Consider the following 24,333-nt stretch of genomic DNA (forward strand, 5'->3'; position numbering starts at 1 on the left):
CTTGTAGAGAGGTTTAAGATGTGCGGAGGGGTGAGTAAACAACCATTGGGCCACCAGGACAGTGACTTAGTTCTGTAGTAATCGTCTCGTTCTTTCTGTTCTCTCTCCGTTTTCTTTCTAGATGCAGATAAGAAGGCAGCCTCCCGTCCGCCAGTGCTTGAGATCCGGGAGATCAACATGAACGAGTTGCAGAAGGACAGCAGACCCTTCTTGAAAACTGACAACTGCACATATTATAAGGGAATGTTCCTGAAACACACCGTTGCCATTAAACGCTTCATTAGTGAGTCCGTCAATGTAAAGTGAGTATGGATTGTAATGAGCATAGGTCGTACCATTTGCTAGTGTGTCATGCATAATTATGAAAGTCAGCCAATGGGCATTGAGTGCTGGTAGTACAGTCAGCCAATCAGCATTCAGTATGGGTGGTACAGTCCGCCAATCAGCATTGAGTGTGGGTGGTACAGTCAGCCAATCAACATTGAGTGTGGGTGGTACAGTTAGCCAATCGGCATTGAGTGTGGGTGGTACAGTCAGCCAATCAGCATTCAGTATGGGTGGTGCAGTCAGCCAATCAGCATTGAGTGTGGGTGGTACAGTTAGCCAATCGGCATTGAGTGTGGGTGGTACAGTCAGCCAATCGGCATTGAGTGTGGGTGGTGCAGTTAGCCAATCAGCATTGAGTGTGGGTGATACAGTTAGCCAATCAGCATTGAGTGTGGGTGATACAGTCAGCCAATCAGCATTGAGTGTGGGTAGTAAAATCCACCAGTCAGCATTGAGTGTAGGTGCTCTAGTCAGCCAATGGACAGTGGCTATTGATTCCCTATCTATCACTGGATTACTTGCATAACCGCTGAATATTTAATCTGAGGAAATGTTACGAGAGTGAAGATTCAGCCAAGTGCTGAAGGCGTGAGGTAGTGGCTGGCCATTCAGGCCCCTGGAAGTGTGAGCTGTCAGAAACCCCTCACTTCTTCTGTTTGATACAAAATGTAGCATTAACTAAGCAATCAAATACACAGGTTTGGGTAACAGGATAGAGCATTCTTGGGCCTACAGCTTTCTGAATGGGGTGCCATTAGACACTACATTTTAATTTTAGGAATATTGTACATACACGGATATAAGGTGTTGCCGCCAAGGTAGGAGAGGAATGAAAATGCTTTAAGCTGAACCTAAACCTGAGGAGTGAGCTAGATCTTCCTCATGCCATTTTTAAAAAAACTTCTCTCTCTCTGTCCCCTCTGAGAGCCATGATGTGGAGATGCCGGTGATAGACTGGGGTTGACAATTGTAAACAATTTTACAACACCAAGTTATAGTCCAACAATTTTATTTTTAATTCCACAAGCTTTCGGAGGCTTCCTCCTTCCTCAGGTGGTGTGGAAATGATATTTTCGAATCCTTCGGAGGTTCCAGTGCCCTCTGAGAGGACACTGGAACCTCCCAGTCAGCATCTCCAGTGGATAGGACAGTTGGGATTAGTAAGTTACTGTGCAGGGGACCTCCGATGCCCTGCTGTGACCGACCACCTCATGCTCCAAACCTTCTCACTATCTTCCCTTCACTATCGAGTAACTGGGCTTGTTTTTCCATCGCAGCAAAGTTCAGAAGATTTTCCTGAGAGAAGCTGAAACTATGAATCAGTTCAGGTCGAACAACATTGTGCATATTTATGGAATCTGTATGAGTGGAGAAGGTGAGTAAACCCAGGTACAGGCGCAAGTGTGTGAATTTACACCGTGACTGGAGAGTGCTTGTGTGTTTATAGTTATAGGGTACTATTCCATTTTCAGTTCCCTGGGCTTAGGATTCATACTGTAACGTTGCTGATCGGGCTCCATTTACGACTGATCCTAGGGCTGTGGTGATGCTGTTGCATAACTTTTGAATGATACTGGGAATAATGAGGACAGGTTGCATAGACTAGATTTGAATTCCCTCGAGTATAGAAGATTAAGGGTGATCTAATTGAGCTGTTCTAAAATGATTAAAGGATTTGATAGGGTAGATAGAGGGAAACTATTTGCTCTGGTGGGGGAGTCCAGAACAAGGGGGCATTACCTTAAAATTAGAGCTAGGCCTTTCAGGGGTGATGTCAGGAAACACTTCTTCACACAAAGGGTAGTGGAAATCTGGAACTCTCCCCCAAAAAGCTGTTGAGGCTGGGGGTCAATTGAAAATGTCAAAACTGAGATTGATAGATTTTTGTTAGGTAAGGATATTGAGGGGTACGGAACCAAGACGGGTAAATGGAGTTAAGATACAGATCAGCCATGATCTAATTGAATGACAGAACAGACTTGAGGGGCTGAACTTTAAAATTCTCATCCTTGTTCTCAAATCCCTCCATGGCCCTCGCCCCTCCCTATATCTGTAACCTCCTCCAGCCCTACAATCCTCCGAGATCCCTGCGCTCCTCCAATTCTGGCCTCTTGCGCGTCCCCGATTTTATGTCACAAAGTAACAGTCTGTCAGATACGTATCTGTGTCCCAATCCAAATAGGATAACTTACATAAGAAGGATAAGATTAGTGCAGGGGAAAGCCAGTGTGATGGAGTCACCCTGCCTACTCTCAAACACTTCCTAATCTAGGAACAGGAGTAAGCCAAACAACAACAACAACAACATCTTGCAATAATATAGCACTTTTAATGTAGTAAAACGTCCCAAGGAGCTTCACAGCAGCGATTATCAAACAAAATTTGACACTGAGCCACAGAAGGAGACATTAGGATAGATGACCAAAAGCTTGGTCAAAGAGATAGATTTTAAGGAGTGTCTTAAAGGAGGAGAGAGACATGGAGAGGCAGAGAGGTTTAAGGAGGGAATTCCAGAGCTTAGGGCCCAAACTGCTGAAGGCACGGCCACCAAAGATGGAGCGATGAATGTTTTCACATTTGAAAAGCAGGCAGAGGCCTCTCGCGCAGTAAGTTAACAACTGACCCTCTGCATCTGTGCCTTTAGCTCACAAGGCTGAGTTCTTGATCGTGATGGAGTACTGCGAGCACGGGACCCTGAGGAAAGTACTGGGCAGCAAGCAGCCGCTCCCTTGGTCAACGCGGGTTCGCATGTCTCTGGACACTGCCAGAGGCGTTTACTGGTAAGCGAAGGGTTAAAAGTACGGGGCTATTTTGGAAAACCGACTGCATCTTCTGAAATCCCACATGGTATAATTTTCAACTCAGTGTCACAATGGCCCTTGGTGAACGTGGCAGCTCTGATGACAATTCAAACCCCTACAGCCGACGGCCCTCCAATATAAATTGTGGGAACTTTAGAATTACATAGAATTTACAGCACATAAACAGGCCATTCGGCCCAACTGGATTGTTCTGGTGTTTATGCTGCACATGAGCCTCCTCCCACCCTACTTCATCTCACCCTACCAACATACCCTTCTATTCTTTTCTCCCTCATGTACTTATTAAGTTTCCCCTTAAAGGCATCTATGCTATTCGCCTCAACTACTCCATGTGGGAGAAAGTTCCACATTCTAACTACTCTTTAGGTAAAGAAATTTCTCCTGAATTCTTTATTGGATTTATTAGTGAGTATCTTATATTTATGAGCTCTAGTTTTGATCACCCCCACATCTCGTGAGCTGCCACTGGATCTCCGCACAAATGCAAAACTGCAGAGAAACATTCCCCTCTCCTTTAACAGTGGGAATTGTGTGTCTCTGGCTACCAGAACAGTTTGACTGAAGGGTCGGCACCAGCTAAAGCAACAAGGTAGAGGTTTGGGCATCACTTTCACGAGACCCATCCCTCCCTACATTGCACTGGGTATTTCCTCAACCTAAATAGATTTTAGAATCATAGAATGATGCAGCACAGAAGGGGGCCATTCAGCCCATCGTGCCTGTGCCAGCTCTTTGAAAGACCTATCCAGAAAGAGCTTTTTCCCAAAGCCCTGCAAATTTTTCCACTTCAAGTATTTATCCAACTGTTGTAAACTGGATAGCCCGGTGGTGAAGGATGGAATACCAGAGCATGGTCTTCAATTGCTTCCAAGCCTTTATTCATAGAGTTCCACACAACAACACACACCACACCCCAGATCAGTTCTCTTATAAATGGATACATGAGAATTCCCAATTTTTTTTTTTTTTTATTCGTTCACGGGATGTGGGCGTCGCTGGCAAGGCCGGCATTTATTGCCCATCCCTAATTGCCCTTGAGAAGGTGGTGGTGAGCCGCCTTCTTGAACCGCTGCAGTCCGTGTGGTGAAGGTTCTCCCACAGTGCTGTTAGGAAGGGAGTTCCAGGATTTTGACCCAGCGACAATGAAGGAACGGCGATATATTTCCAAGTCGGGATGGTGTGTGACTTGGAGGGGAACGTGCAGGTGGTGTTGTTCCCATGTGCCTGCTGCTCTTGTCCTTCTAGGTGGTAGAGGTCGCAGGTTTGGGAGGTGCTGTCGAAGAAGCCTTGGCGAGTTGCTGCAGTGCATCCTGTGGATGGTGCACACTGCAGCCACAGTGCGCCGGTGGTGAAGGGAGTGAATGTTTAGGGTGGTGGATGGGGTGCCAATCAAGCGGGCTGCTTTATCTTGGATGGTGTTGAGCTTCTTGAGTGTTGTTGGAGCTGCACTCATCCAGGCAAGTGGAGAGTATTCCATCACACTCCTGACTTGTGCCTTGTAGATGGTGGAAAGGCTTTGGGGAGTCAGGAGGTGAGTCACTCGCCGCAGAATACCCAGCCTCTGACCTGCTCTCGTAGCCACAGTATTTATATGGCTGGTCCAGTTAAGTTTCTGGTCAATGGTGACGCCCAGGATGTTGATGGTGGGGGATTCGGCGATGGTAATGCCGTTGAATGTCAAGGGGAGGTGGTTAGACTCTCTCTTGTTGGAGATGGTCATTGCCTGGCACTTGCAACTTATGAGCCCAAGCCTGGATGTTGTCCAGGTCTTGCTGCATGCGGGCTTGGACTGCTTCATTATCTGAGGGGTTGCGAATGGAACTGAACACTGTGCAGTCATCAGCGAACATCCCCATTTCTGACCTTATGATGGAGGGAAGGTCATTGATGAAGCAGCTGAAGATGGTTGGGCCAGGACACTGCCCTGAGGAACTCCTGCAGCAATGCCCTGGGGCTGAGATGCTTGGCCTCCAACAACCACTACCATCTTCCTTTGTGCTAGGTATGACTCCAGCCACTGGAGAGTTTTCCCCCTGATTCCCATTGACTTCAATTTTACTAGGGCTCCTTGGTGCCACACTCAGTCAAATGCTGCCTTGATGTCAAGGGCAGTCACACTCACCTCACCTCTGGAATTCAGCTCTTTTGTCCATGTTTGGACCAAGGCTGTAATGAGGTCTGGAGCCGAGTGGTCCTGGCGGAACCCAAACTGAGCATCGGTGAGCAGGTTATTGGTGAGTAAGTGCCGCTTGATAGCACTGTCGACGACACCTTCCATCACTTTGCTGATGATTGAGAGTAGACTGATGGGGCGGTAATTGGCCGGATTGGATTTGTCCTGCTTTTTGTGGACAGGACATACCTGGGCAATTTTCCACATTGTCGGATGGATGCCAGTGTTGTAGCTGTGCTGGAACAGCTTGGCTAGAGGCGCAGCTAGTTCTGGAGCACAAGTCTTCAGCACTACAGTCGGGATGTTGTCAGGGCCCATAGCCTTTTCTGTATCCAGTGCACTCAGCCGTTTCTTGATATCACGTGGAGGGAATCGAATTGGCCGAAGACTGGCTTCCGTGATGGTGGGGATATCGGGAGGAGGCTGAGATGGATTATCCACTCGGCACTTCTGGCTGAAGATGGTTGCAAACGCTTCAGCCTTGTCTTTTGCACTCACGTGCTGGACTCCGCCATCATTGAGAATGGGGATGTTTGCAGAGCCTCCTCCTCCCGTTAGTTGTTTAATTGTCCACCACCATTCACGACTGGATGTGGCAGGACTGCAGAGCTTTGATCTGATCCGTTGGTTGTGGAATCGCTTAGCTCTGTCTATAGCATGTTGCTTCCGCTGTTTAGCATGCATGTAGTCCTGAGTTGTAGCTTCACCAGGTTGGCACCTCATTTTTCGGTACGCCTGGTGCTGCTCCTGGCATGCTCTTCTACACTCCCAATTGATACGCACCACCTGAATACAATTAACACTAATTGATCATATGGATACAGTTAACATGATTCCTTTTTGAAAGTTATTCATAGAATCATAGGATATTTACAGCACAGGAGGAGGCCATTCGGCCCATTGTGTCTGCGCCGGCTGAGAAACGAGCCACCCAACCTAATCCCACTTTCCTGCATTTGGTCCGTAGCCCTGCAGGTCACGGCTCTTCAGGTGCACATCCAGGTATTTTTTTAATGAGTTGAGGGTTTCTGCCTCTACCACCCTCTCAGGCAGTGAGTTCCAGACCCCACCACCCTCTGGATGAAAAAAAATGTCCTCATTTCCACTCTAATCCTTCTACCAATCACTTTAAATCTATGCCCCCCGGTTATTGACCCCTCCGCTAAGAGAAATAGGTCCTTCCTATCCACTGTATCTCGGCCCCTCATAATTTTGTACACCTCAATTAAATCACCCCTCAGCATCCTCTGTTCCAAGGAAAACAACCCCAGCCTATCCAATCTGTCATCATAGCTAAAATTCTCCAGTCCTGGCAACATCCTTGTAAATCTCCTCTGCACCCTCTCTAGTGCAATTACATCCTTCCTGTAATGTGACCAGAACTGTGTGCAGTACTCAAGCTGTGGCCTAACTAGTGTTTTATACAGTTCCAGCATAACATCCCTGCTTTTATATTCTATGCCTCGGCTAATAAAGAAAAGCATTCCATATGCCTTATTAACCACCTTGTCTACATGTCCTGCTACCTTCAGGGATCTGTGGATATGCACTCCAAGGTCCCTCACTTCCTCCACATTTTTCAGTATCCTCCCATTTATTGTGTATTCCCTTGCCTTGTTTCCTCTCCCCAAATGCATTACCTCACATTTCTCCGGATTGAACTCCATTTGCCACTTTTCTGCCCATCTGACCAGTCCACTGATATCTTTCTGCAGTCTACAGCTTTCCTCCTCACTATCAACCACACGGCCTATCTTTGTGTCATCCGCAAATTTCTTAATCATGCCCCCTAGGTTTATGTCCAAATTGTTAATGTACACCACAAAAAGCAAAGGACCTAGTACCAAGCCCTGTGGCACCCCACTGGAAACAGCCTTCCAGTCACAAAAACACGTGTCGACCATTACCCTTTGCTTCCTGCCGCTGAGCCAATTTGGAATCCAATTTGCCACATTCCCTTGGATCCCATGGGCCTTTGCTTTTTTGACTAATTTGCCATGTGGGACCTTGTCAAAAGCCTTGCTAAAATCCATGTAGACTACATCAATTGCGCTATCCTCATCGATTCTCCTTGTCACCTCCTTGAAAAATTCAATCAAGTTAGTCAGACACAACCTCCCCTTAACAAATGCGTGCTGACTATCCTTGATTAGTCCGTGACTTTCTAAGTGACAGTTTATACTGCCCCTCAGAATTGATTCCAATAATTTGCCCACCACCGAGGTTAGGTGGGCAGATTATTATTTAACCTGCTTCCACCACCTTTTCAGGCAGTGCATTCCAGATCTTAACAACTCGCTCGGTAAAAAATGTTTTCCCCATGTCACCTTTGGTTCTTTTGCCAATTACCTTAAATTTGTGTCCTCTGGTTACTGACCCTTCTGCCAATGGGAACAGTTTCTCCTCATTTACTCTGTCAAAACCCTTCATGATTTTGAACACCTCTATCAAATTTTCCCTTAACCTTCTCTGTTCTAAGGTGAACAACCCCAGTTTCTTCAGTCTCTCCACATAACTGAAGTCTTTCATCCCTGGTACCAGTCTACTAAATCTCCTCTGCACCCTCTCTAAGGCCTTGACATCCTTCCTAAAGTGTGGTGCCCAGAATTAAACACAATACTCCAGCTGGGGCCTAACCAGTGTTTTATAAAGGTTCAGCATAACTGCCTTGCTTTTGTACTCTATGCCTCTATTTGGAAAGGTAAGGATCCCCTAAGTTTTTTTAGCAGCCTTCTCAACTTGTCGTGCCACCTTCAAGACTTGTGCACATACAGCACCGTCTCTCTGTTCCTGCACCCCCTTTAAAATTGTACCATTTAGTTTATATTGCCTCTCCTCATTCTTCTTACCAAAATGTATCACTTCACACTTCGCTGCATTAAATTTCATCTGCCATGTGTCTGCCCATTTCACCATTCCGTCTATGTCCTCCTGTAGTCTGTTACCATCCTCCTCACTGTTTACTACATTTCCGAGTTTCATGTCATCTGCAAACTTTGAAATTGTGCCCTGTACACCCAAGACCAGGTCATTAATATATATCAAAAAGAGCATTGGTCCCAACACTGACCCCTGGGGGACACCACTGTAAACTTCCCTCCAGCCTGAAAAACAACCGTTCATCACGACTCTCTGCTTTCTGTCCCCTAGCCATATTTGTATCCATGCAGCCAATGCCCCTTTAATCCCATGGACTTCAATTTTGCTAACAAGTCTATTATGGACTCCAGCAACAACAGCCAGTATCATTACACCAACCTGTTAGGTGTCTCAGCAAACTGGCTGATTCAGTTCCTCCAATTCTGGCCTCTTGAGCATTACCGATTTCTTTCGCTCAACCATGGCCGTGCTTTCTGCTGCCTAGGCCCTAAGCTCTGGAATTCCCTCTCTCAACCTCTCCACCTCTCTATCTCGCTCTCCTCTTTTCAGATGCTCCTTAAAACCTACCTCTTTGACCAAGTTTTTGAACATAAGAACATAAGAAATAGGCAGCATTGGACTCAGTGTGGCACCAAGGAGCCCTAGTAAGATTGAAATCAATGGGAATCAGGGGGAAAACTCTCCAGTGGCTGGAGTCATACCTAGCACAAAGGAAGATGGTAGTGGTTGTTGGAGGCCAAGCATCTCAGCCCCAGGACTTTGCTGCAGGAGTTCCTCAGGGCAGTGTCTCAGGCCCAACCATCTTCAGCTGCTTCACCAATGACCTTCCCTCCATCATAAGGTCAGAAATGGGGATGTTCGCTGATGATTGCACAGTGTTCAGTTCCATTCGCAACCCTTCAGATAATGAAGCAGTCCATGCCCACATGCAGCAAGACCTGGACATCATCGAGGCTTGGGCTGATAAGCGGCAAGTAACATTTGCACCAGACAAGTGGCAGGCAATGACTATCTCCAACAAGAGAGAGTCTAACCACCTCCCCTTGACTTCAACGACATTACCATTGCCGAATCCCCTACCATCAACGTCCTGGGGGTCACCATTGACCAGAAACTTAACTGGACCAGCCACATAAATACTGTGGCTACAAGAGCAGGTCAGAGGCTGGGTATTCTGCAGCGAGTGACTCACCTCCTGATTCCCCAAAGCCTTTCCACCATCTACAAGGCACAGAGAGTAGGGATAATGAGTAGGTACTCACATTGGCAGGATGTGACTAGTGGAGTCCCGCAGGGATCTGTCTCGGGGCCTCAATTATTCACAATATTTATTAACGACTTAGGTGAAGGCATAGAAAGTCTCATATCTAAGTTTGCCAATGACACAAAGATTGGTGGCACTGTAAGCAGTGTAGATGAAAACATAAAATTACAAAGCGATATTGATAGATTAGGTGAATGGGCAAAATTGTGGCAAATGGAATTCAATGTAGACAAATGTTAGGTCATCCACTTTGGATCAAAAAAGGATAGAACAGGGTACTTTCTAAATGGTAAAAAGTTAAAAACAGTGCAAAGGGACTTAGGGGTACATGTACATAGATCATTGAAGTGTCATGAACAGGTGCAGAAAATAATCAATGAGGCTAATGGAATGCTGGCCTTTTTTTCGAGAGGACGAGAGTACAAGGGGGCAGAAGTTATGCTGCAGCAATACAAAACCCTGCTCAGACCGCACATGGAGTACTGTGAGCAGTTCTGGGCACCGCACCTTCGGAAGGACATATTGGCCTTGGAGGGAGTGCATAGTAGGTTTACTAGAATGATACCCGGACTTCAAGGGTTAAGTTACGAGGAGAGATTACACAAATTGGGGTTGTATTCTCTAGAGTTTAGAAGGTTAAGGTATGATCTGATCGAAGTTTATAAGATATTAAGGGGAACAGATAGGGTGGATAGAGAGAAACTATTTCCGCTGGTTGGGGATTCTAGGAGTAGGGGGCACAGTCTAAAAATTAGAGCCAGACCTTTCAGGAGTGAGATTAGAAAACATTTCTACACACAAAGGGTTGTAGAAGTTTTGAACTCTCTTCCGCAAACGCTCAATTGCTAAATTTAAATGTGAGATAGATAGCTTTTTGGCAACCAAAGGTATTAAGGGATATGAGCCAAAGGCAGGTATATGGAGTTAGATCACAGATCAGCCATGATCTTATCAAATGGCGGAGCAGGCACGAGGGGCTGAATGGCCTACTCCTGTTCCTATGTTCCTACGTTCCTATTAAGTCAGGAGTGTGATGGAATACTCTCCACTTGCCTGGATGAGTGCAGCTCCAACAACACTCAATAAGCTCGACACCATCCAGGACAAAGCAGCCCGCTTGATTGGCACCCCATCCACCACCCTAAACATTCACTCCCTTCACCGCTGATGCACTGTGGCTGCAGTGTGTACCATCCACAGGATGCACTGCTGCAACTCACCAAGGCTTCTTCGACAGCATCTCCCAAACCCGCGACCTCTACCACTTCGAAGGACAAGGGCAGCAGGCACATGGGAACAACACCACCTGCACATTCCCCTTCAAGTCACACACCAAACCGACGTGGAAATATATCGCCATTCCTTCATCATCGCTGGGTCAAATTCCTGGAACTCCCTACCTAACAGCACTGTGGGAGAACCGTCACTACACGGACTGCAGCGGTTCAAGAAGGTGGCTCACCACCACCTTCTCGAGGGCAATTAGGGATGGGCAATAAATGCTGGCCTTGCCAGCGACGCCCACATCCCATGAACGAATAGGAGCATGTGTAGGCCATATGGCCCCTCGAGCCTGCTCCACCATTCAGTAAGATCATGGCTGATCTTCTACCACAACTCCACTTTCCTGCTCTATCCCCATATCAAAAAGTATCCATAAATCTATCAATCGCAATCTTGAATATACTAATAGACTGAGCGTCCACAGCCCTCTGGGGCAGAGAATTCCAAAGATTCACAACCCTCTGAGTGAAGAAATTTTTCCTCATCTCAGTCCTAAATGGCCAACCCCTTATCTTGAGACTATGACCCCTAGTTCTAGAATCCCCAGCCAGGGGAAACAGTCTCTCAGCATCTACTCTGTCAAGCCCTCTAAAAATGTTATACGTTTCAATGAAATCACCTCTCATTCTTCTAAACTCCAGAGAATATAGGCTCATTTTACTCAATCTCTCCCCAAAGGACAACCCTTTCAGTTAACTGTCCTAATATCTCCTTATGTATCTCAGTGTTAAATTTTGTTTGATAGCGCTCCTTTGAAGCGCATTGTGATGTTTTACTACATTAAAGGTGCTATATAAATGCAAGTTGTGGTGTGCAACATCCATCTGAGTTTGGTAATGAAATCTGGGTCAGTCTGTGCCCTGGGACCGAGTGGGAGTGTGGGATCCCCACTACATTCAGCGGAGTACTGTCAGTGGCCAAACCTCTTGCAAATCACTGATTACAGAATAATCTGAGGAAACACCCTTATGTTTGCCTTTGTGAGATGAGATTGAGTATAATGGGCCTAAATTCTCTGGAGTTTAGAAGAATGAGAGGTGATCTCTTGAAACATATAAAATTTTTAGAGGGCTTGACAGGGTAGATGCTGAGAGGCTGTTTCCCCTGTCTGGAGAGTCTAGAACTACAGTTCGTCGTCTCAAGATATGAGGTCGACCATTTAGGACTAAGATGAGGAAACATTTCTGGGGAAGATGCTTCTTCTTTGCTAATGACCATTATCTTGTGTATTGCTTTGCGTCTTAGAATGTTGGGGAAAGCACCTGCGGAGAACTTCTGTCGAAAGACGTGACTTGTATTTAATTTCAGGCTACATCAGTCTCAAGAGAAAGCCAAACTTCATTGCCGTGTTAGTAGCACCAGCTTCCTAGTCGATGAAGATTACCGAGTGAAGGTACGTTTGAATTGGGCAATAACAATGGACAATTGGGCAATGATAATGTAGTAATGTCTGAATACTAGTGATAATAACGGGGTCGGTCATGTCTGGGGAACGGTTATGGGGTCTGAGGCTAGACATTTGGATATGGAGTGTATCTTGATCTAGGCAATAATAGTAGGACATGTCTACATGTCGCCCTTGTTTTTGCCCGGCAATGAAAATTAAAATCATCCTCAGGCACTCTTCAAATAATTTAGGGTTAAGTACCCACTACTTATGAGTGGGTCCAGTTCACTCATATCCATCTGTGCTAACAAATAAGGGAGAGACAACAAAGGAACCTTAGCAGCCTGAGTAAAAGTTTGCTGAGCAGCTCTCATCACTAATCCCACTAGATTTCGCTGCTTGGTGAGTCACTCCCCCCTCCCCAAAGTGTACTCCGATTGCTGACCAGTGTGTGACAGCATCCTGCTCTTGATATCTAGCCCAACATTGGCACTTCCTGGAAACTACACTGAATTTACAGCACAGAAACAGGCCATTTGGCCCAATGAGCAGCCCAAAAAAGTAATTTTGGTTTCTGTCCTGAAAATTGAGTCATTTAGATCAAATACTGTTGCACTAACTAGAGTGGAGAAGAAGGGATTTGTGGAGAGTGACCTTAAATAGTTATCTTCGGATAGAAACCAAAAAACCAGAAGCAGTCCTGACCCATGCTGATCTGCACCAAACATGAAATTAAGAAGATTGCTCGATAAGATTCTGAGGTGCAGAAGATGTCACAGACCTGTCATTGCTTTGAGACAGTCCATTCTGACCACTTAGTTGGCCCCTGTGCCATAATCCTCTCTGTGATTGAATGTTGCTGAGGGTTGCCGCTGATTGTAGGTCCACAGACAGTGCAGAGTTGCAAATGTACCAGGTAGGTTCTGTCCTCCTTCGTCTACTGGTGACAATGATGGTGTCGTCCTTGCCTTGTGCAGGTACCTTTTTTTTAATTCGTCCATGGGATGTTGGCGTCACTGGTGAGGCCGGCATTTATTGCCTATCCCTAATTGCCCTTCAGAAGATGGTGGTGAGCCGCCTTCTTGAACCGCTGCAGTCCGTGTGGTGAAGGTTCTCCCACAGTGCTGTGAGGAAGGGAGTTCCAGGATTTTGACCCAGCGATGATGAAGGAATGGCGATATATTTCCAAGTCAGGATGGTGTATGACTTGGAGGGGAATGTGCAGGTGGTGTTGTTCCCATGTGCCTGCTGCTCTTGTCCTTCCAGGTGGTAGAGGTCACGGGTTTGGGAGGTGCTGTTGAAGAAGCCTTGGCGAGTTGCTGCAGTGCATCCTGTGGATGGTGGACACTGCAGCCACTGTGCGCCGGTGGAGAAGGGAGTGAATGTTTAGGGTGGTGGATGGGGTGCCAATCAAACGGGCTGCTTTGTTCTGGATGGTGTCAAGCTTCTTGAGTGTTGTTGGAGCTGCACTCATCCAAGCAAGTGGAGAGTATTCTATCACACTCCTGACTTGTGCCTTGTAGATGGTGGAAAGGCTTTGGGGAGTCAGGAGGTGAGTCACTCGCCGCGGAATACCCAGCCTCTGGATGAATCTCAGAAGCCTTTCTTCCATTGTTTGGTAACCACAGATATGAAGATAGGTTCAACAGATAAAGTGCGGGAGGCCATATGCTGGCTTTATTGCTCAGCTCTAGATAGTATGCAGCCTCTCAATCTGTGGCTGATTCGCAGAGCCCTGGCTGGATGGACATATTCCACAGTTGGATGGATATAGGCTTCATACAGTTCTGGAGCTGATTCCAATCTTCTTTCCACAGAGGACTTGCTATAGGCCCTGCCTGGCCTTTGCCCTGATGATGATGTCATCGATGGGCTGTGTTCAAGCCATGTTCCTCTGGATTATTCTGCCCTGGAACTTCTCCTCCCTACAGGTCTTGAATGGTTTTGACAGCAGCTCAATCCTCACATCCTGTTCCTGGAGCTTGTTTTTTTCAGAGAACAGCACACTTTGTGATTTTCTGGGGGTCAGCAGAATTCCTCATTGGCATATCCATTCCTCTAGATCATCCAGGCATCTCAACAACAACAACTTGCATTTATATAACGACGTTAACATAGTATAAAGTCCCAAGGCACTTCACAGGAGTGTTACCAAACAAAATTTAACACCGAGCCACATAAGGAGATATTAGGACAGGTGACCGAAAGCTTGGTCAAAGAGATAGGTTTTAAGGAGCTTCTTAAAGGACGAAAGAGAGGTAGAGAGACAGAAAGGTTTAGGGAGGAAATTCCAGAGCTTAGTGCCTGGACAGTTTATGGTACAGCCGCCTATGGTGGAGTGAAGAAAATCGGGGATGCAGAGTTCTCGAAGGCTTGTAGGTCTGGAGGAGGTTACAGAGATAGGGAGGGGCGAGGCCATGGAGGGATTTGAACACGAAAATGAGAATTTTAAAATCGAGGCGTTGCCAGACCGGGAGCCAATGTAGGTCGGTGAGCACAGGGGTGATGGGTGAACGAGACTTGGTGCGAGTTAGGCTATGGGCAGCAGAGTTTTGGATGAGCTGAATTTTATGGAGAATGGTAGGTCCGATGCCAGAGCTTCACTGATGCCATTTCTGAACTCATGGAGGATACCCAAATGGCAATGTCATCAGCAAGCTGCGAGCGAGCCCAAACCCTGATGTTGGAATGTCATTGACATAAATGAGAAACAGGAGTAGGATGAGGACTGAGCCCTGGGGATTCCTGGTGGAGATTGCTGTGCCCACCCTGACACCAACTGTGTGATCTGCCAGGGAATTCGATATCCATGGAATCAACTCATTGGGGATGTCGAGCTGGGAGTTTGGTATATCCCAGCCCCTTGTGCCAAACCTTGTCAAAAGCACTTTGAGCATTGCTCAGCTTCTGGGCCCTGGGGGTTTAGGAAAGGCTGCTCGTATGACTGGTGGATTTAGATCGATGATGAGGCAGCAATCACAGAGCAGCCTTTACATGTCCTCCAAGTCTGAATTTAAAGAGCTGAGGCTCCAGCTTCCAAACTGAGCAGCGGATATGGCAGTGGTGGGCGGGGTGGCAGAGGACGCTGGGGCAGGGGGCGGGGGCAGGGGGCAGGCCCAGTGTTGGCAGCAAAGGACACGGAGGCGGTGAAGGCAACAGCAGCAGGAGGAGCGGCTGCGGAGGAAAAAGTGAGCAGTGGTGAGGACCAGACCCAGGCTAGGCTGTTAAAGAGGGCAACAGACGGCAGGCAATAGATCAAATCAGGAAATGAAGAGCAAAACAAAAGTGAGGTAAAAGAAAGACTTGCATTTATATAGCGCCTTTCACAACCTCAGGTCGTCCCAAAGCACTTTACAGCCAATGAAGTACTTTTTTGAATTGTAGTCACTGTTGTGATGTAGGAAACACAGCATATAATTTACTCACAGCAAGTTCCCACAAACAGCAATATGATAATGACCAGATAATCTGCTTTTAGATATTGGTTGAAGAATAAATATCGGCCAGGACACCGGGGAAAACTTCCCTGTTCTTCCTCGAAATAGTGCTGTGGGATCTTTTACATCCACCTGAAAATGCACTCGGGGCCTCGGTTTAACGTCTCATCCGAAGGACGGCAGCTCCGACAGTGCAGCACGCCCTCAGTGCAGCACTGGAGTGTGAGCCTAGATTATGTGCTCAAGTCTCTGGAGTGGGACTTGAACCCATGACCTTCTGACTCAGAGGCGAGAGTGCTCCCACTGAGACACGACTGACACCACGGCAATTACAGGCAGCCAGCTGATTCTTGCAGAGAGATTTTGTCTTTTTGGGGCTGGGGGTCTTACATTTTTCCCGTACTGGAGTTTTGCATTATGCCTGGTCCCAAAGAATATTAATCAAGTGCGGCCCAGTTGTGGCACGTGGTTCTAGCCCACTACTCTAAAAGCTTGGGTACCCCTGTCCTAGGGAACCCATTAGGGCCCATTGATCTCAGTTGGAAAATCAATGCTTTAGAAGAGCATTGATACCATCCTGTATAACGCTCCTGTATTTTAACTATTCTCGATGTTAATCTAACTGATCCCTGTCTGCCCTCTCAGCTGGATGTAAAAGATCGCATGGCACGATTCGAAGAAGAGCAGGGCAGTTCTCCCCAATGTCCTGATCAATATTTATCCCTCAACTAACACCTAAAAAAAACAGATTAACTGATCATTTATCACATTTCTGTTTGTGGAATCTTGCTGTGCGCAAATTGGCTTCCATATTTCCTACATTACAACAGTGACTACATTTCAAAAGTACTTCATTGGCTGTAAAATGCTTTGGGACATCCTGAGGACATGAAAGGCGCTATATAAATGCAAGTTCTTTCTTTTCTAATTTCCACAATCAGCCTGTCTCAAAACAACACCATTAAAAAGACGAGCAGACACACACACTTAACCTTCGGTGAGAGTTTTCATTTGATACATATTTTTTTCTTTTCATATTTAGTTAGCAGGACTGGAGCTAACAAAAACTGAAACCTCAATCAGACATAACAACTCGAGAAAGACAGACTCAGCATCGACAATCGAGTATGCCTCACCACAGCAGCTAAATGACATCAATTACAAGTACGATAAGGAATGTGAAGTGTACAGGTAAGGACTGGCATCGTCCCATGACAGAAGCAGGAGAAGTTGGCCAGAGATATTAGTGCATGCGTTCCACTAACCTGAACCTTCAATGCAATTTCAACTCCTGTCCCTTTTTCCTGATTTATTTTGTCTTCTCTTTCCTTGGTGGTCTCCTGCACTATGGGCCTCGGCCCTTCAGTTGGGTTTCTCAGTTGTGGAATGCAACTTCCCTGAGTTGAGGTTATGAGGCAGGATTCATATCCTACCAATTCACTTGATGATGCTTAAGCTTTAGGTGATATTTGCTCGAGCTTTATCTTGGCGGAGGTTTGCCTGCGGCTGGTTGCCTCTCTCTGGAGATTGTGCAGGTTAACTTTGTGGAGGGACGGCACAATGGGCCAAATTGCCTTTTCTCATTCCATACTTTAATATCAGTAGAACTACAATTCCTGGTGTGCCGACTCTCCCTCTTTGACAGTGGGGCTATACTTCCTGAGTAAAGCACATGATTAAAATGGAGCTTTCGTTTTCCTTTCAGTCTCGGAATTGTTCTGTGGGAAATCGCCAGCCGTAAAACCCCATTTGAAGGTAATGTGCTTATACAGCTAACTCCTGCTGATGTGGATCTGGGACCTGGTGCAGTTTGCAATTTGCAAGGTTAAGCACAGTTATTTCTGGTTATTTTCCTTCGGTGCTTTTCAGCATGACCATAGTGGTGAGATGATATAAAATTAAAGAAAAAAGACTTTCACAACCTCAGGACCTCCCAAAACGCTTTACAGCCAATGAAGTACTTTTGAAGTGCAGTCACTATTGTAATGTAGGAAACACGTCAGCCAATTTGCGCACAGCGAGGTCCCACAAACAGCAATGAGATACATGACCAGATTTAGTGATGTTGGTTGATGCCTAAATATTGGCCAAAACACGGGGAGATCTCCCCGCTCGTCTTCGAAATAGTGCCATGGAATCTTTTATATCCACCTGTAAAGGCAGACGGGGCCTCGGTTTAACGTCTCATCTGAAAGACAGCAGCTCTGACAGTGCAGCACTCCCTCAGTACTGCACTGGAGTGTCAGCCTTGATTATGTGCTCAAGTCTCTGGAGTGAGGCTTGAACCCAAAACCCTCTGATTCAGAGGCGACAGTGCTACCAACTGAGCCAAAGCTGACACACTCTGTCAGTATTACACCGTGTCCATTTTCTCCCCTCTTGTTTGAACGCACTAACTTGTGTTGGGCTAAGTGTCCATGGACACTGGCCACTATCCAGTATCTCACCAGAGTGACCATTATTCATGTGTGAGCCTAGACTGTGACTATCTCAGGCTAGGCTATTTGACCATAGAGGACATCACAACTGATGCTGATTCTGTCCCCACCCAATGTCCACATATAGTCAGCTCCACTCACACTAAATGTACATGCAGCATATAATTATTTGTTTGGACATAATCAGTAATCCCAAACCAAAGAATAGAGTCCAATAGTGGATCAACTTCTTAAAACTGATGCTAATGCCACTTTAATCAAATGATTGATTTACTAGGGAACTCCACTGGCTTTGGTTCAAGATTTGCAATTTAATTTAGACGTCCACTTGCATGACAGGATCAACTATAGTGTGAGCTGTAGCACAGCAGAAGCTGAGAGCGATACTACAGCTCACACTACAGCTGGTCCTCCCATTAAGTGTACTACAGCTCACACTATAGCTGGTCCTCCTCGTGTACTACAGCTCACACTATAGCTGGTCCTCCCCGTGTACTACAGTTCACACTATAGCTGGTCCTCCCCGTGTACTACAGTTCACACTATAACTGGTCCTCCCAGTGTACTACAGCTCACACTATAGCTGGTCCTCCCCGTGTACTACAGTTCACACTATAACTGGTCCTCCCCGTGTACTACAGCTCACACTATAACTGGTCCTCCCAGTGTACTACAGCTCACACTATAGCTGGTCCTCCCCGTGTACTACAGCTCACACTATAACTGGTCCTCCCAGTGTACTACAGCTCACACTATAGCTGGTCCTCCCCGTGTACTACAGCTCACACTATAGCTGCCCCCCCCCCCCAATCTACTACAGCTCACACTATAGCTGGTCCTCCCCATGTGACACAGCTCACACTATAGCTGGTCCTCCCAGTGTACTACAGCTCACACTATAACTGGTCCTCCCCATGTACTACAGCTCACACTATAGCTGGTCCTCCCCGTGTAATACAGCTCACACTATAGCTGGTCCTCCCCGTGTACTACAGCTCACACTATAGCTGGTCCTCCCCGTGTACTACAGCTCACACTATAGCTGGTCCTCCCCGTGTACTACAGCTCACACTATAACTGGTCCTCCCTGTGTACTACAGCTCACACTATAACTGGTCCTCCCCGTGTACTACAGCTCACACTATAACTGGTCCTCCCTGTGTACTACAGCTCACACTATAGCTGGTCCTCCCCGTGTACTACAGCTCACACTATAACTGGTCCTCCCCGTGTACTACAGCTCACACTATAACTGGTCCTCCCCGTGTACGACAGCTCACACTATAGCTGGTCCTCCCCGTGTACTACAGCTCACACTATAACTGGTCCTCCCCGTGTACTACAGCTCACACTATAACTGGTCCTCCCCGTGTACTACAGCTCACACTATAGCTGGTCCTCCCCGTGTACTACAGCTCACACTATAGCTGGTCCTCCCCGTGTACTACAGCTCACACTATAGCTGGTCCTCCCCGTGTACTACAGCTCACACTATAACTGGTCCTCCCCGTGTACTACAGCTCACACTATAGCTGGTCCTCCCCGTGTACTACAGCTCACACTATAGCTGGTCCTCCCCGTGTACTACAGCTCACACTATAGCTGGTCCTCCCCGTGTACTACAGCTCACACTATAGCTGGTCCTCCCCGTGTACTACAGCTCACACTATAGTTGGTCCTCCCCGTGTACTACAGCTCACACTATAGCTGGTCCTCCCCGTGTACTACAGCTCACACTATAGCTGGTCCTCCCCGTGTACTACAGCTCACACTATAGTTGGTCCTCCCCGTGTACTACAGCTCACACTATAGCTGGTCCTCCCCGTGTACTACAGCTCACACTATAGCTGGTCCTCCCCGTGTACTACAGCTCACATTATAGCTGGTCCTCCCAATCTGCTACAGCTCACGTTACAACTGGTCCTCCCCGTGTGACACAGCTCACACTATAGTTGGTCCTCCCCGTGTACTACAGCTCACACTATAGTTGGTCCTCCCAGTGTACTACAGCTCACACTATAGCTGGTCCTCCCCGTGTACTACAGCTCACACTATAGTTGGTCCTCCCCGTGTACTACAGCTCACACTATAACTGGTCCTCCCAGTGTACTACAGCTCACACTATAGCTGGTCCTCCCCGTGTACTACAGCTCACACTATAGTTGGTCCTCCCCGTGTACTACAGCTCACACTATAACTGGTCCTCCCAGTGTACTACAGCTCACACTATAGCTGGTCCTCCCCGTGTACTACAGCTCACACTATAGTTGGTCCTCCCCGTGTACTACAGCTCACACTATAGCTGGTCCTCCCCGTGTACTACAGCTCACACTATAGTTGGTCCTCCCAGTGTACTACAGCTCACACTATAGCTGGTCCTCCCAGTGTACTACAGCTCACACTATAGCTGGTCCTCCCAGTGTACTGTAGCTCACATTACAACTAATCCTCCCAGTGTACTATGGCTCACACTATAGCCGATCCTCCCATTTTGTGAACAGATTCTCTGAGATATCTATAACATCTTCGATCTCACTCCAGCTTCACATGATCCTCAAAGGTCTACCTGCTCCTGAAACATAAATGCAAACCAATTGCTCTCTCATGGGGTTACACATGGGGAGTTGAGTCTACAGGTGAAATGGGGTTAGAGGGTGGAGGATACTTAACCTGGCTGTGCAGGCGTAATTCAGTCTCTATTTTAAAGTCATACATTCTGTCCTTATTTTTATATTTCCATTATAACTTCCTATGTCCACATTTATAATGGAAACTTGTCACATTGTAATTACACCTTTCCCCAGTGGTTATCCTACAGAGCCTCCACTGGCAGAAGGGTGTAATTACAGTGTGACAAGTTTACATAGGCAGTTTCCATTTATAAATGTGGAAATAGAAATTTATAATGGAAAAAATTTGGCAGGAAGTCAATGCAGATTAATTTTATAATATATTACTATTTAATTTCCCATGATCTTGCACTTGGGGAATGCAGTCTTCAGATTGGGTGGGTTACAGGGTGGAATAATTGGACCAGGATCATGGGACGACTGTGCTACTGGAGGCCGGGGGGCGGGTAAGGTAGATAGGAGTTAGAAGCCAGATGGATGGGGAGGAGTAAGGTACAGTATAGTAAAAGGCCAGAGGAAGGTTGGAGCCCAGCGAGAGGCAGGGGGGGGTGGCGAAGAAAGAATCGAAGGCTGCTGGCGAATGCTAGAGCATCGCCAGAGCCTAGACAAAGTGGCCAAAGCGATGAAGAACTGACACCGTCATGGTAAACCAAGTGAAAGCAGTAGTGGGGGCATCAGGGAGAGAGGATAGGGGAGAATAGGAAGTGGAGAGGGAACAAGAGGAGTTTGGAGTGCAGAGGTGGAGGCAAGGTGAGAATGGAAAATGGGTGGAAGGGGGAGATTGTCGAGGATGGGGAAAGGAGGGGGGTGGGATGGGACAGAAGAAACAAAAGGGGAGCAGAAGGAGAGAAGAAAGGGAGAGTGAGGAGAAAGGGAAGGGGAAGGGTAGAAGAGTAGAGGCAAGATAGGAGGGGGAGGAGATGAAGGGGGAGATGGGGCGTAATAGGGACAAACTAATTTTTTTGAAGGGTGGTAGTTTATCACGTTTTCAGCATACTGCTCCACACAAACAAAACTATTTTAAAAAATGATTGTTACTGGACCAAAGCTGGGTCAGGAAGTTATGGGGGGGGTGCGGGGGGGAGTCAGCAAATGGGAACCAGGGCTCCAACCTGCCACAGCCAGTGATCCTACTGCTGGGTGCTGAAAGGACAATATACTGCCACTAATGTGTGTCCACTGTTATTGATAATGTGCCTGAAAAGGAAAGTCAGATCTGCTCTGTTTCAATCAGGTATTGACAATCAGAGCGTTCGAAGAATGGTTCTCGAGGAAAGTTTCTGTGAGCCCCTGCCAGACGACTGTCCTCGGGGCCTGGTGGAGCTGATTGACGATTGCCGTACCTTCCAGCCGTTTGATCGCCCGACAGCTGGAGGTAGATCACCCATTACTTAGAATTACACACAATATCTACGTACAGCACGGAAACAGGCCGTTCGGCCCAACTGGTCCAGCGCCAGCTTATGCTCCAAGTGAGCCTCCTCCTACCTCTCCTCATCTAACCCTATCATTATATCCTTCTATTCCTTTTTCCCTCATGTGTTTATCTAGCTTCCCCTTAAATGCATCTATGCAATTTACCTCAGCTACTTCATGTGGCAGCTAGTTCCACATTCTAACCATTCTCTGGGTAAAGACGTTTCTCCCGAGTTCCCTATTGGATTTATTAGTAACTGTCTTATATTTATGGCCCTTAGTTTTGGTCTCCCTGACAAGATTATTGTTGGTAATCTGAATCTTCAGATAATGCTGATTAGGAGTGGAGGAACCATTCCCTGTACACAGTGGCCTGGTGTATTTGTCATGCTTACTGCTGGCATGATCGACTTACAATGGAATCAAAGAGAAATACAGCCTGTTACCCTTATCAGTCGGCTGTGAGTAAAGGGTAGATTGCCGTGGATGGGGAGAGGAGGAGGATGGGGTGATTAAGTGAGTAAGGCAGAGTTCGTCCCGCACTCTGCTGGTACACTGGGTAATTCAGGGCCTCTTGTGCAGTGTGCATTTGTACATTCTGCTGGACTGTGCGCTAGGCAGGGCTCTTTCCATCACTGAGTTAGTGTCCAGGAGGTGACGGAGAGTTCTGCCTCAGTGTTCAGATGAGAGGAACTCACCATGAGAAACTCACCTTGATGCCAACCCAGTGGAAGGACACCTTCAACTGGTGAATTGAATGAGGGGGTTTGTGAACTGTGGTCTGGGCTTGTCTTCTCGTTACCTTGATGACTTCTTGTTACCTTCCAGTCACTATCTCTGGTTCTGTTCCAGCTGTGGTCGATCGACTTCTGCAGATCCAAGAACAGTACAAACCAACAGAGGAAGCACCAAGCAGGGCTCAGTAACAGGATCTGGATCTTCAACTAAAAGCCATTACTTTGTTTACTTAATTACCAATATTAAGCAGATTTTAACCAATTACCAAAATTAAAAATCTGCTTATTAATAATAATAAAACCAAAAGTAAAATACAGATCAAGAAAAAGCCAGTCAGTGTTTAGATTTAAGTAAGTCAGATATACCTCTGAGACTTGTTGAGTGACTGGATCGAGGTAAAGGACAAAGTGGAGCCATCTTGTTTTGCCTGTTTTCCAATTAAATTGTACCCTGGGTCAGGTGAGTCCGTTGTTGTAAAATGTCTGTTAAACTCTACACAATCCAGGGAGGATCTCCTAACTTTAAATATGTTATTTTGCCAGGGGAATGTGAGGGGCTGGGGCTGATTCCTTGCTCCTTTTTTGACGGTGGACCACAGTGCATTGTTGCAACGACTCTCTTTATCTGCCCCAACTGCCTTAGGCTTCCTTCATATCCCGATTTGCAGCTCGGTGTCAGGCTGGGCTGTTGTGAGGGAGCCTCTGCAGTGTGGAAGTACCCCGGCTGGGGGTGGTGTTGTTTTGGATTCACCCTCTCACATTGATCCTTGGCTCTTCCAGTGGGAGACTCTTCAGGGGGAACATAGGAACAGGAGTAGGGCATTCAGCCCCTTGAGCCATTCAATCAGATCGTGGCTGATCTGTGCCTCAACTCCATATACCCTTACCTAACAAAAATCTATCAATCTCAGTCTTGAAAGCTCCAATTGAATGGGACTTTTCAGTACCAGGGGACATCCTTCCATCCACTGTGGTGGGTGTGACACAGGTTTTAATTCGGGGAGTTTGGCATCCGATGTGAAGATGATTTGATTACAAGGGTTTTGATTGACTCGCAGGGTTTCCCCCTGTGTTGGCCGTAAGTGTCAATCTTACAGCGACTGCCAGTTTCAACTTCTGACAGACTTGTGGATGAGGAGCTGGTTTGCCACTTGCTCAGCACTCTCACCTCCTTAATGTTTGGATCACTGGCGGCTCCTCGGTTCAGGAGGGAGAACAGTTGACACCTTTCACGTTTTGCTGGTTTAAAAGATGAATTTAGATTGTTGTCTGACAGTTATTTCTTCTCTAGTCTCCACCTCTTTCCATCCCAATGTTGTCTCCCTCTATTTAATTAATGCTACTGTGGTCAGTGTGCCTTTGAATTTTCCTCTCGTTCCTCCTAATCTCCAAATATGCCAGTTCAATCCCTCCTCCTCCTCTCTGCATCTTCACTGTTTTACATAGAAATACATTCATACATACATAGAAGTTACAACATGGAAACAGGCCATTTGGCCCAATCAGTCTGTGTCGGCATTTACCCTCCATGTGAGTAA

General features: G+C 46.8%; 1 protein-coding gene across 2 annotated transcripts in view; it reads left to right on the forward strand.

Annotated features, from left to right (window-relative positions):
• The window catches only part of LOC137333517 (mixed lineage kinase domain-like protein), a 38,810-nt gene extending 15,551 nt beyond the window's left edge, over positions 1-23,259 (forward strand). For both annotated transcript variants that reach the window (XM_067997708.1, XM_067997709.1), the window contains exons 4-11: positions 122-302; positions 1,605-1,702; positions 2,972-3,107; positions 12,059-12,143; positions 16,617-16,765; positions 17,280-17,329; positions 21,877-22,017; positions 22,911-23,259. In XM_067997708.1, the coding sequence (XP_067853809.1) occupies positions 122-302; positions 1,605-1,702; positions 2,972-3,107; positions 12,059-12,143; positions 16,617-16,765; positions 17,280-17,329; positions 21,877-22,017; positions 22,911-22,984 (914 nt within the window). In that variant the 3' untranslated portion in view covers positions 22,985-23,259. The remainder of the gene's footprint in view (positions 1-121; positions 303-1,604; positions 1,703-2,971; positions 3,108-12,058; positions 12,144-16,616; positions 16,766-17,279; positions 17,330-21,876; positions 22,018-22,910) is intronic.
• The last annotated feature ends 1,074 nt before the right edge of the window (positions 23,260-24,333 follow it).

This window comes from Heptranchias perlo, chromosome 16, assembly GCF_035084215.1.
Source record: "Heptranchias perlo isolate sHepPer1 chromosome 16, sHepPer1.hap1, whole genome shotgun sequence".
Lineage (NCBI taxonomy): Eukaryota > Metazoa > Chordata > Chondrichthyes > Hexanchiformes > Hexanchidae > Heptranchias > Heptranchias perlo.